Source organism: Pteropus alecto, unplaced genomic scaffold, assembly GCF_000325575.1.
Source record: "Pteropus alecto unplaced genomic scaffold, ASM32557v1 scaffold398, whole genome shotgun sequence".
Lineage (NCBI taxonomy): Eukaryota > Metazoa > Chordata > Mammalia > Chiroptera > Pteropodidae > Pteropus > Pteropus alecto.
In genome coordinates, this window is record NW_006442497.1 from 49183 (window position 1) to 63037 (window position 13855).

Consider the following 13855-nt stretch of genomic DNA (forward strand, 5'->3'; position numbering starts at 1 on the left):
CACACACATCTGTCTGCAAGTTTCCTTGCTCAGGACTTCATAGGACTGACATTGTTTGTCCTTCGCATCCCAGCCAAAAAAGACATTAAAATGTGGAAAGTGATTATCTATCTCTACACGGTGGAATTAAATCTAGTTTATTTATATTCTCATTTTTTTATTTTTAAAATTTTTATTGCACCTGCATTAGATTTTCAAAAGAAAAAAAAAAGCATGATAAACCATTTTAATCTTAAATATATTTTAAATGTTTTTGGTAAGATAAGATTTAATGTGCCAGTGCCATTTATTGAATAATACATCCTTTACCTGCCAAAGCACTACGTAATAATCCACTACATAATCAATTCCATATGTACTTGGCTGTTTCTAAAGTTCTATCCAGCTCTCTTGATCAGCTGTTCACTCCAGCACCAGTAGCACTGTTCTAGAGTCATTTCTATTTGGCAGAGCAAGTGTCCTCTTCTCACACTCTTTTCAACATTTTCCTGGCTTATTTTTATATTATTTTTCAGTGAAATTTATAATAGTTTTTGTTTCACAAAGATCCTGTTATAATTTTGACTGCAGTTAAATAAGTTTCAGATTAATTCTAGAGAACACGTGCCTTTGCAATATTTCATCTTTCTATCTAGCAATTAATTAAGTCTATCAATTTACTATTAAATAGAGAAATGGAGAATTGGAAAGTCCTGCCCACCTCTTGTTAACATTTTAATGCTTTAGATTATTTTTTTCATAATGTGAGGAGATTGTTTCACATTATATTTTCAACTGATGATTGTTTACATATATATAATACTTATATATATGTAACAGGGAATATTTACGGAATGCTCACTACATGGTAACTCTTCGTGTTATGCGGTTAATTACTTAATTTTATCTTTGCCACAACTCATTTTTTCATATGAAGAAAGCGAGTCATAAAGAGCTCAGGTGACTTTCATAGCCTGCAAGTGGCAGAGCTCGGACATGAATTCCGGCTTTCTGACAGCAGTCTTAATCACTGCACTATATTACCTACTGGTGCATGATTAGTGTTGGATTCATTCATTATGTGAATGGCTACCTTACTGGTCATTTTTTATTTCTAATGGCATTTCCATTGATTGTCTTAGGTTTCCCATATAGCTCATCTTATCAACAAATAATGATAATTTTTCCTTTTCCTTTCCAATATTTTTACTTCCTCCTCTTTGTCCAATTGACAGTAGCCATTTCTTATAATGCATACACCTGTTTTTAAATATCATTTATAAATCTACTTAACATCATAATATACTAATCTTTAAGCCTCAAGGGTACTGTAAGATGATAGGATTTTAAATAAGACATAGACATTATTCCTGTTATTGAGTATGCTAGATTAGAAGTTGCTAGAATGACTAAGTTGCAAAAAGTTTTTCCATGTTACATGTTTGTGCCTGTTTTTACTTTGTTGCTAATTTAAAAATACTATAAAATTTAGTCCAAGATATTTTAATGCTAAGAACATAGTTGATTTTGCTTATATAAATGTCCTTATTCAATTGAGGGCACTTAGCAAACAAATATTTGTTGGTGCTGATGTTGCAGACAGACAGTGGGGAAATGGATGGAGGCAACCAGAGTGGGGTCTCCAAGTTCCTACTCCTAGGGATCTCAGAAAGTCCTGAAGACCAGAGGGTCCTGTTTTGGATGTTCCTGTCCATGTACCTGGTCACAGTGGTGGGAAATGTGCTCATCATCCTGGCCATCAGCTCTGACTCACGCCTGCACACTCCCATGTACTTCTTCCTGGCCAACCTCTCCTTCACTGACCTCATCTTTGTCACCAACACAATTCCTAAAATGCTGGTGAACCTTCAGTCCCAGAACAAAACCATCTCTTACGCAGGATGTCTGACGCAGCTCTATTTTCTGGTCTCCTTGGTGGCCCTGGACAACCTCATCCTGGCCACGATGGCATATGACCGCTACGTGGCCATCTGCCGCCCCCTCCACTACACCACTGCCATGAGTCCTGGGCTCTGCATGTTGCTCCTCATCTTGTGTTGGGTGCTTTCTGTCATTTATGGCCTCATCCACACCATCCTTATGACCAGAGTGACCTTCTGTGGGTCCCGGAAGATCTACTACATCTTCTGCGAGATGTATGTCCTGCTGAGGCTGGCCTGTTCCAACACCCAGATCAATCACATGGTACTGATTATCACAGGCTGCTTTATCTTCTTCACTCCTTTAGGGTTCATGATCATGTCCTATGTCCGGATTGTCAGAGCCATCTTCCGAATACCCTCAGCCAATGGGAAGTACAAAGCCTTTTCCACCTGTGCCTCTCATTTGGCTGTGGTCTCCCTCTTCTATGGGACTCTTGGTATGGTGTATCTGCAGCCCCTCCAAACCTACTCCATGAAGGACTCAGTAGCTACAGTGATGTATGCTGTGGTAACCCCCATGATGAACCCTTTCATCTACAGCCTGAGAAACAAGGACATGCATGGGGCTCTGGGAAGACTCCTCCTAGGGAAAGCTTTCCAGAGGTTGATGTAAGGTAATTTGGGAATTGAAGTGAACTGGAAGTTTCCTCCACCATGTGAAATGTACTATCCTATGTGGGACAATGAAGTGATAGCATATAGGTCCCACTCAGAATGAGCTCATATATCTGTGATGAAGAAGAGACTCCTATGCATAATCCAATGTCCCCCAGACCTCACCAGCCTTGACAATAAATAAGGTCACACGACCACTAATACTAGGAGTTTGCAGGGTCAAATTCTTCAACTTACTTGACCACAGGTCCATGGTACTACCATCTCAGCCTTTCAAAATATACCTAGTTACAGCCAGGGCATGAAAGGGGAGCAGGTCTCTCATGTTCCGTAACACTCACTCACTCGTGTCCTTAGGATCTGGCCCTCTCTAAGGGGCTCGCTGCCTGTACACCATTAGGAGAAGACACTTTGCATTACCTCCACTGCAGGTGTCCTGGGTGAGGCCACCCGTTTCCTTAAAAAAAAAAGCTCCAAGTAATCTGACCCACAGTCTCTCTGGATACAGCCCCTCCTTTTCCGGCAAAACTTGTAGAAATTTTCTCTTCTTTGCTCTTGGTTGATTTTCATCTCTTGGGCCTTAAAGCAATTTACAGACCGTGCCTTTCTCCTGCTTTCCTTTTCCCTGTGAGAAGGCCTTATCCGTAGGCAGCCCATCCTATCTTTTCTTGCTGTGGATCCTCACTCTGTTGCCCCATCTCTCCTGCTTGCAACCACTCTATCCTTCACTCAAAATAAAACTCTCCCGTGCATCAACACATGCTCCTGAACGGGAGCGGTGGTGGATGCAGTAGAGAGGGAGGAGATAATTGTGAGACCCAATCTAAGGTTTAACCAGCCCTGTAAAATGCAGTAAACAGAAAGAGAAGTAACTGATGAGAAGTCATTGGGAAGTGGCGGTTTGAAAGAGGGAGCAATCTGTTACAGATGAATCAGAGGAGCCAACACTGATCTAGACTTTGACAGAGAGAGCGGAACTGATCTGAAGTTCAAGGCAGTCCATTGATAATGACTGAGTGCCTATTATGGGCCTCAAAGATGAATCAGAAGCTTACAATGGACTGGGAAGAAGACTATTTTAATGCAGTGTCTAAAGGCAGTGGTTATGTCCTGGGCAGGAGGGTAGGGGGACACAAAGGAGGAAAGCCCCGCCTGCTTTGTTAGTGATGGAGGATTCAGGGAAGGCTTCCTTAAGGTGGCGACAGCTGAGCTGAGACTTAATGAACGCCAAAGAGTTACCCTGGAAAAGTGGGCAGGGTAAGGTGAGATCACTTCGAGAGGGCAGGAGGCATGGTATAGAGGGGGTATTCACATGGGCAGCAGGCAGTCAACATTCAAATCCCAGCTTTTTCCATCCCTAATGTGTTCCCAGATGTTACCTCACCTTTCTAAGCCTTGTTTCCTCCTCTGTAAAATGAGAATATTATCATCATGTAACTCAGAGGGTGGTTGTGAGACTTCAATGAGATGATGTACAAAAGCTCTTAGTAGGGGACCTGGCCCACAGTCAGTGCAGTTGCTCTTAAACAGAAAGAGCTGGACAAAGGCAGTGAGGCAGGAAATGGCCTGAGGTATGCAAGGACCGTCCCTGCTGAGTGTAACTGGTGAACAAGCAGCAGCAAGCCTGAAGCTCAGGAGCTAGTTGGGGAGCTTTCAAAGGGCCACCAATGTCTTGTTGAGGAGCTTGGAATGTATTCTGTAGAAAATGAGATGCCATTGAATGCGTATTAGTTTTAACTTACTGTTTTTATTAAACCGATAATATGGCTTTATTGTAGAGATATTGAAGTAAAAATAAGCCAAAAATAATTACTTGTGTTTCTGCCACCCAAAAGACAGCTACTACTGGCATTTGAAGTAAATTCTAAACTTTGATCTCTGCTAAATATATACAAATATGTATATTTAGAATTAATTCAAATTGTTTCGAAACTTGTTTTCAGTTAATAATATCTATGTTAGTAAATATTCAGCTACTTGATGTCTTAATATTTATACTTAATGTCTAGGCAGTGTTTCAGTGAGCAATTTAATGAATATATCAGAATTCATTTAACGCACTCCCCATTATTTACAGTTAGTTGCTTACACTTTTTCCTGTTGTTTGCGATGTGGCATTAAATGTCTTGAATTCCTTAGGGGAAACTGGTGAAGTGGAATTCTGGGCCCAAAGTTTTTATTGTTCAGAGACTTTGATACATTTTTCCAAATAGACCTCCAAAAATCACTCCTATACTTTTACCAAGAGGAGACACAACTCCTGTTTTTGTTTTGTTTGTGTTTATTTGCCTTGTAAGATTTAGAAAAGAGAGAGAGCTTCAAGAACTTTTAAGTACAATGGGCAAAAGCAAAAGCAACATTGCGCTTCTTTAGCAACTTTGTGCTAATTAACATTGCACTAAAAAGGGGGTGGTACTAGGTTTGCGGCAAGCCCACCTTTGATCTGTCAACCTCAGGCCAGCTGCAGCCTTGAGAACCAAGCCTACATCTCTATCATCAATGAGAGGAGGGCACTGGAAGGTGGGCACTGGCCACAGTGGCTTGCTGCAGTGGGTGTATCCCTGCCAGTTAGGATGGGGTCCCTCGGAAGTCAGGGTCTGGTCCACAATAAGTCACTTCTTCCAAGACCATGCAGAAGGGGAGACATCCAGACCATGTCCACAATTTGGACAAGGAAGTGGAAAAAGAGGGAGTGGCAGCTGGTGCCTTTGCTTTCTTCTTTGTCTTCTTCATCCCAATAAATACATCATTTATTTAAAATCCATAGCGTTAATAGTGCTTAATTTGTTCTTTTGATCTGTGGCAGACTATGAGAAGCTGTTGCTACTACAAGGCATTTAGGTGTTTTCCCCATAGGCTAGTTAAAAGGTCTGAGATCTAAGTTCTGATTGTATGTCCTGGGGAGAAAAAGGCCAAAAGGACTTGAGCTCAATGAAAAGAAAATGACCAAGTGGACTCGTCAACTCACCTCCCATCCAGACTGCAATGGCAGTGTATGAAACATCATCCTACTCCGAAACTGACAGGAAAAAGGCCGGTAGGGACAAGGAAAGACTTTGGGATTTCCTGTGTTTGGCTAGTTTTCTATAACAAGGTATGGAGTCCCACGTTCTCAGTCAGGGGCCTCGCTCTTATTGCTTTAACTAAGTGAACCCTATAGCAGCAACCATTTCCCCATGTCTTAACTATACTAGATGTTATCATTTTAATATATATTTGTTTATCCTGTGGATCCAAGTTGTATCCCATTATTGTTTTAATTTGAGTCACTCTGATGTAGTACGGTTGAACTTTTTCCTAGTATTTGTTAGTAATTTGCATTTCTTTTGTTAATTGTTCTTTTGTGTTTTTTTAATTATTTAGTTTCTAAATTTCTACCTGAGTGTTGAGCTTTCTTTGATATATATACATACATATATTTATGCCTTTGGTCCATCATTACTATTATATTTTTATCATTGTCATTTTCATTTTTCTAATTAAAAATATGAAATATTTCACATTCATAAAGACTATATGTCTATATACTTTTTATAAGGTATAAAGAATTGATTGGTTATGTTCTGTATGTTACACATATAGGCAGTGTAACATACAGAACATAACCAATGCCATGGACACTGTCATGTGTTTCTCTTTCAGGAATAACCACAACCCTGAATTTTGTGTTTATCATTTTCTTCATTTCCTTCATAGTTGTGTTACATATACGTTGTATTACATATATGTATCCTAAAATATGTGTATTACTTATGTTTGTAAATTTTTGAAATTTAATGTAAATGGTATCATTTTGTACATATTGTGTTTTATCAATTTTATTAAGGTATAATTTACATGCAATGTAATTTACATACACTTTAAAGCATACAATTTGATGAGTTTGAACAAATGTATAGACTAGTTTATCCTCCAGAACAATGAAAAAATGAAAATGCAGAATATTTTCGTCACTGCCAAGAGTTTTTTGGTGTCCCTTTGTCATAGACTCCCTCCCTACACTCCAGACCCCGGCAGGACAGCCACAGATCTGTTTCTTTCACTATTTTGCAGTTTCTAGTATTTCAGACAAATGGAATCATTTGTGCCTGACTTCTTTTAAACAGCACAATACTTAAAAAATGTATCCATGTTGTTGCGAATATCAATAGTTTGATCATTTATTATTGATTGATATTCCATTTGTATCCATTCACCTGATGGGTGTGTGGGTTCTGGGCTTGCCGGCTTCTAAAATGGATCTGAATGATTCCATCTCCTGGTATTTGTGTCCTTGTACAACCCCTTCCATGTGTGTGAGCTCAATTTAGGGACTTGCTTCTAACAAATAGAATATAGTAAAAAAGATGGGACATCACTTCTGAGATTAGGTATTAAAAGTCTACGATCTCTCTCACTTTCTCTGTCTCTCTTTTATTTTTCTTTTTGTCTCTAGAGCATTTTTTATGTATACAATACAATATTATTAACTACAGTCACAATGTTGTACATGAGGTCTCCAGATCTTATTTATCTTTTAACTTAAAGTTTGTACACTTTGGCCAACATTCCCCCATTTCTCCCACTCCGTAGCCCCTGACAACCACCAATCTACTTTCCAATTATATGAGTTAGATTTTTTAAGATCTCATATATAAGTGAGATCACATATACATGCATATATAATACAAATAACCCTGCAGTCTGCAGCTGAAAGAATCTGGAGCCGAGTTACAGGGCCATTTCTGAATCTGCAGTCTGAGATCAGAGGTTTGGACAGGTATGTCTCCTGCTCCGTCCCTGGGTGGGCAGGACTGATGAATGAGAGGAGCTGGAGCCTGGTCATAGACTGCTTGGATCTACAACCAGGACCAAAGTCAGTGGGCCTGTCACCTGGGGGCACAAATGGATGCAATGCCTGCTAGGTCCCTTGGTAGACAGTGCCGATGGCAGGATCAATACTAAAGAGGACTATAGCCGAGTCCATAGAGGGACGGGGATGTGATGATCCATGAGTCTGCCACCTGGGTGCAGGTCTGCTTTCTTGAAACAGCGCTTCTTGGTCTTGGGCTCCACCAGTGTTCCAGTCTCCTACCTGGAACCCAAAGCTCCATGAAGGTACTTTTGTCTGTGTATGGCTGCCAAATATTGTTGAGGGAGACCTTCTATTTTGCCATCTTTGTCTATATTTCTTGCTTTTCTTTTGATCTGAGGAAAGAATCATCATGTTTTAAGAGGCCTTGGTGTCAAGGAATTGAAGGAAGCCTCCAGCTAATAGCCAGGGAGGTCTTGAGCCCTCTTAGTCCAATAACCTGCAAGGAGCTGAATCCTACCAAGAACCATGTGAATGAGCATGAAAGCTTCTCCTTCCCAGAGCATGAAGTCTAAACCACCAGCAGCATCGCTAGGTGAAGAAGGCAACATGTCCACTGTCCTGGAGTTGACAAGCACTTTTATACGTTAAGTATTGGGGACAAAAGCTTCCCAGAGCATGAAGTCTAAACCACCAGCAGTGCTAGGTGGAACAGGCAACATCATCCACTGCACTGGAGTTGAGGAGCACTTTTACACATGTTTTGTGGAGGAAAAATGTGAGTTGTTTTGAAAGAATTTATACTGGCTACAGATAAGGGGCGGGCAGGATAAGGTGAAGCGAGGGCAGTTCTATAATAGGAGCATGGTCTGTAAGGAAGAAGTGTTTGCTTTTTTGGATAGCTTGTGGGCAACAGTCCAGAAAGTTCATGTGTAAGTAAGAAACGGAGGCTCCTGGGGTTTAGTGGCGCCTGGATGTTCTCTTGTAGATAATCAGAGGAATAAATTGGAAGTTAATTCAAAGTTCCAACATATACTCAGGAATGCAAGCGGTCTTTTGTCAACTGGCTCCCAGCTAATGACCTGGCTAACTGCTCTGTCTCCTCTCACTCTCTGCCCACTGTAATTTAATTTAGAACAGCTCAGAATTGTTCTTCTTGTCATTAGTATAAAGAATCTTATTAAACTAAGGTCACATGCCCACATAGGACCATCACTGTGGCCAAGCCAGTTAGATGTGCTAGTGCCTCCACACTCTGGGTAACCACACTCCCTGGAACCACCCGGATGTCAAGTGGAAATTGGCAGATGTTAGAAAAGGGGAAATAGAAATCAGAAAAACCATAAAAGTTCACCACAGGCAATTATCAAATAAAATAAAATGTAGACTTCCAGTTTCCATTTCGACATATAAAGAGCTTGGAAGTCATTATTCTCGTTCTTACAATAAGAAAAAAAGATGAACAGTCTAAAAAACAATGACTTCTTACATCCATCAGAAAATTGAAGTCACTTGAATGCGAAATTAACCATGGCTGTTGAAAACCACTGAGATTTTAGGGGCTGTTTCTTAGCACTATATAACCTAGCCTAGCTTGCCTGATACAAATGGAAAAAAATCTTTTCCACTCAAAGGGAAACACAAAATCAAAAAGCATTCTAAGAAAAGACAAAAACATTTGACCACATAAAAACAGAACACATCTATTTGGTAAAACATATCAAATTGAAAGACAAATGGCAAGATAGAGAAAATATTTGCAACCTAGGAGCCAAAAAGCTGATATCCATAACAATTAAGATTTCCTAACAAACAATCCAATAGAAAAGAGGGCAAAAGCTCTCAAAATGCAATTTCAAAAGGAGAAAAACAATTGGCCCATAACTACGTGAAAAGAGATCCAACTGCAGTTTTAACTAGAATTAAAAGTTTAGGTAAAAATACTGTCATTTCTTAACCTTCACATTGTAAAAATTAAAGATATTTATAATAACCCTTTATGACAAGGATGTAGGTAAATAGGCACTATAATAACCTAGTGCATGTACAAATTGGTGCAAAAGTTTTGGAAAGAGGACAATATATATGTTTGTACATGTATCTCAAGATTTATATTGGCATTTTTTTAATTTGATAAAGTTATTCATAGGAATTAATCCTAGGTAAATAATTACAGAAAATCAGAAATACATTTCTGTAAAGCTATTCATTACAGCACTCTTTGCTATTGGAAAACAGTTGGAAACAACCCAAATTATATCAATAGAGATTTGATTAAATGAATTATGGCTTATGTGTACTAGTCAACCATTAAAATACAGAAAGCACGATTTTAGTCATCGTCATGTAAAAGGTTATGTTGCATAAAGTGTAGGAAAAATAAAAAGCAGGTCGCAGAATGTGAATTGTTCTCGGGATGTGAAATATGTATGTCATATATGTGTAAAATCTCTGGAGGAATACACAGTTTTAGGAATGATACAGCAGAGAAACAGTAGAATTACCAGGACAGGTTAAGTAGCTTTCCAAGGAAGGGTGGAGAAAAGATATAAATCAGGAATGGGTGAACTGAAGTCTAGATAAACATGAAGATGAAGAATTTCTCAGGGTTGGAGCAATAATGATGTATTAATAAAGTCAGAAAGAAGCCTTATTTCCAGGGACTACATTTATGGATATTTTCTGAGCTAGGTCATTTTGGACATTCTACATTAAAAATTCTAAGGACCTAGTTGGAGTAAAAATGCTTATTTTTTATATTATTTTATAATATATGTGAAGAAAATGATTTATCCAATAAGAGAGAAAAACATGGCAGAAGATGGAGATGGAATTCTCCTTTTTGATCTAAAGATATATCATATCTACATTAATGCGATTTTTATTTCGTGGGCCATTTCCCTCTCTAGACCTTGCCTGTGCCTTAAATGTCCTATGGAATTTCTGTGTGGCAGTGAAGAGAAGGAACTGATTTTCTTGGTGGTAAAAGGTTAACAGTAGAATAGAATAATCCTCGGCACTGGGCCTATGGATTAAAACAGCTTTCTGCTCTTTGATCCAGAGGGAATCTCACGTCTCCATCAGATGAAAACTTCACAGTGACAGTCTTGGTTACCTATGCTGTGATTAAGCAAATAGCCCTTCCTTGTTGGACATTGCTGCCCAGAACTACTGGGCTTCCAAAGCTTCGACTCGACCTGGAAAGTGAGCACAGCCAAAAACAAGCTGGCAACTTTCCCAGGGGACCTGTTCTGCAGAGCCTAACTTCATATCCCCCTATCCTATTTATTTTACTATAGAGCACTTATCATGTGTTATATCGTATATGATGCTTATTTCTTTCATGTATTTTGTCTCCCTTCATTACAATGTGAGTTGCATGAGTGCAGAAACTTTTGTCCATTTTGTCCACCAGTGCCCTAGAAAATTGTCTAAACCGTGGAAGCAATTCAATAAATATTTGTTGTAAAATAAATGAATGAATTATGTAGGATTTCTTTGCAGGACAAACACATCAGACAAATCTTCTGGCATCAGGAGACAGGAAAATTGGTTATGGACCATGTTCCCATGTTATTGTTTTCATGTGAAATTTTCCTTAACACAGAAAAGGCAGGAATGGAGGGACCCTATCACCTCTCAGGTCAGTGACCGCCTCCCCACAAGCACCCGCCAGAGGGCACCTTGAACATCAGGGTTTCTAAGGCTGTAGATAAGTGGGTTCAGCATGGGGTTGATAACTGTGTTGAAGACCCCTACCCCTTTATCCTTGTCTGAAGCCTCCTCTGAACCCAGACGCATGTAGTTGAAGATACCAGTTCCATAGAAGAGGCAAACCACAGTGAGGTGGGAACCGCATGTGGAGAAGGCCTTCTTCCTCCCCTCTACTGAACGCATTTGTAGAACTGCAGCAGCTACATGGATGTAGGAGGTGATAATGAGGGCCACAGGTGCACCTGCCATTATGAAACCTACAGCAAAGAGCAGCAGCTCATTGAGTTGGGTGCTGGAGCAAGAGAGCTGGAAGAGCTGTGGGAGGTCACAATAGAAGTGATTAACCTCATTGGGACCACAGAAATTGAGAGTAGTTAGGGCAATAGTGTGGGTCAGTGCATTGGTGAGGGCACAGGCCCAGGACACAGCCACCAATATCCTCTGGACTGTTTGGCTCATGCGGGTGCTATAGGTGAGGGGCCTGCAGATGGCCAGGAATCGGTCGTAAGCCATGGCTGTCAACAGGAAGCAGTCCATCCCAGCCAGAAGGTGGAAAAAGAAGAGTTGGGAGAGGCAGGCTTCATAGGAAATAGTATGCGTGTGGGACAAGAGACGACCCAGCATTGCAGGAACAGTGACAGTGATACATCCAATATCCAGAGCTGATAGGTTCCCCAGGAAGAAGTACATGGGGGTGTGGAGTTTGGGCTCCACCAAGATGGCTGCCAAGATGCTCAGGTTGCCCCCAACTGTGACCAGGTAAGCAAAGAGGAAGAGTACAAAGACCACACACTGCAGCTTTTCTGTTTCCACTAAGCCCAATAGAATGAACTCAGTAACAGCTGTCCTATTGGTCCCAGCTTTTGGATCCATGAGTTCCTATAAGGAAGAGTCCCAGGAGCGAAAGCATCAGTCTACTCAATGTATTTATTCAATGTAAATGTTTTGAACCACCTAAAGACCCTTGGTAAGTTCTTGGCTTTCCAGGTGATGATTTTCCTGCTCCTCACACCACACCTCACTTACTGACCTCCCCCATCACCTCAGTGTCTTTACCCTACTCTCAGCTTAGATACCCAAAACCACTGTTACCTTGTCCCTCTCATCCTCTCCTAGCTGAAAAAGTCAGAAAATTTAGAAAAATAAATCAAGATAAAAGCAGACTTCTTTTTTGAATGTAGTGAGGTTAAGATAGAATTTCTCCATTTTATACAGAAGGATCAGCCCAAACCAATAAGCAGATTTCAAAATAAAAAATTAATGACATTTCTCATCTATGGCCATGCTACCCGGAACACACCCGATCCCGTCTGATCTCGGAAGCTAAGCGGGGTCAGGCCTGGTTAGTACTTGGATGGGAGACCACCCAGGAAGACCAAGTGCTGTAGGTGTAAAAAAAAAAATAAGGGGTTGTAAATTGACAAGGTCCTTGCAATCTGTGAGGTCAACCAAGGGTTGCCTTGCCTAAAAAAAAAAAAAAAAAAAAATTAATGACATTTCTAGAAAAGCTAGAAAGCATTTGAAAAGAACCTATTTCAAGGCTTCTAAAAATATTAATCGAGAATCAGTGAGAAGACACCCATGATTGTAGCTATCAGATAGTCCAGCCAAATATATTTCTCCAAGGCAAGGGAAATATTCTGAAGTATAAATTCAAAATCTTCTGGTCAATAAATTGCTGGTGTTTGGGTTGTTAATTAAGCCCTTACACTAGACTTTGAATAACAGCTTAATTTAAAATTATTTGTTCTTTTTTGTAGTATCCGCAACTTACCTCTGATATATCACTGTTTACCTTCTAGCTGAGTCACTTCTTAAAGAGCATATCTCCTCTACTTCTCTGTAAGAGACTTGGGGACAGACTATATGTTTGATTCAGTTTTCTAATAGCAATACTTACCACAACACTTCACACATAGTAAGTATTCGATATTTCTTAAATAAATAAATAAATAGAAATAAAGAAAGAAAGAAAGAAAGAAAGAAAGAAAGAAAGAAAGAAAGAAAGAAAGAAAGAAAGAAAAAAAGAAAAAAAAGAAAGAAAGAAAAAGGAAGAAAGAAAGAGAAAGAGAGAAGGAAAGAGAGAAAGATTCAAGTGTCCATAGGATTTCAGAGAGATAATACGAGCTGAAGTTGTCACGGAAGACTCTCTGGACATATTGGAATTTGGGCTAAACTTATGGATTAGTACGATTTGGGGGAGCTGTAGGGGCAAGTGCACGGTACAGGGGTGCTGCGGGGACTACTGCTTTCCTTGGTTTTGATGGAACAAGCAGGTAATATAGCAGTCTACACTCTGATATGTTTATTTTCATTTAAACCACCCAAAAGAATAAGGCCCTTAGGAGGGATATAGCTTCCAGACAAGTGAGTTATCGCTGGGGATAGAAGAGCAATAAAACAGCTGTTGCCAACTTTCAGATGGGCAGAGATGCAGCTTGCTTGAAATTGTGGGGTTCTGCAATGACTTCTGATCATCTAGAGACATCCAGAGTGTCTGACAGAGTCAGGAGGAACCCTTGCATGTCACCACTCTCAGTCCTTGTAATGACCCGATTCTCCTCACTGAGCTATGACCGCTCCCTGCTCTGGAACTCCACGCTATCCCACCCTGCTCCCAGGGATGAAAAGGCTCACCCTTCACTGACTGGAGTGAAGGTTCCAGGCTGGCTGATAAAGTGGCTCTTGGGCAGTGAACCAGATTCGGGGAATCCCTTCATGCTCTCTCCTAAGAGTAACAGAGAGCAGGCCTCACCCAGGAAAGAAGGGTATGGGCAAAGGGTCCAGGAGAGGAACCAAGATCTTTGAGTTA

At 40.2% G+C, this 13855-nt stretch overlaps 2 protein-coding genes and 1 non-coding gene across 3 annotated transcripts; 2 read left to right on the forward strand and 1 right to left on the reverse strand.

Annotated features, from left to right (window-relative positions):
• Positions 1–1593: 1593 nt before the first annotated feature.
• On the forward strand, positions 1594–2535 carry LOC102884274 (olfactory receptor 1D2). Its single transcript, XM_006922404.1, has one exon. The coding sequence runs from the start codon at positions 1594–1596 to the stop codon at positions 2533–2535; it is 942 nt and encodes a 313-aa protein (XP_006922466.1).
• An 8433-nt stretch (positions 2536–10968) lies between these two features.
• On the reverse strand, positions 10969–11925 carry LOC102896310 (olfactory receptor 3A2). Its single transcript, XM_006922182.1, has one exon. It carries the CDS (start codon positions 11914–11916, stop codon positions 10969–10971), a length of 948 nt encoding a protein of 315 aa, XP_006922244.1. The 5' UTR covers positions 11917–11925.
• A 390-nt stretch (positions 11926–12315) lies between these two features.
• Positions 12316–12434, forward strand: LOC112471438. The gene has a single exon (XR_003043307.1). It is a non-coding gene; the product is annotated as a 5S ribosomal RNA (ribosomal RNA).
• The last annotated feature ends 1421 nt before the right edge of the window (positions 12435–13855 follow it).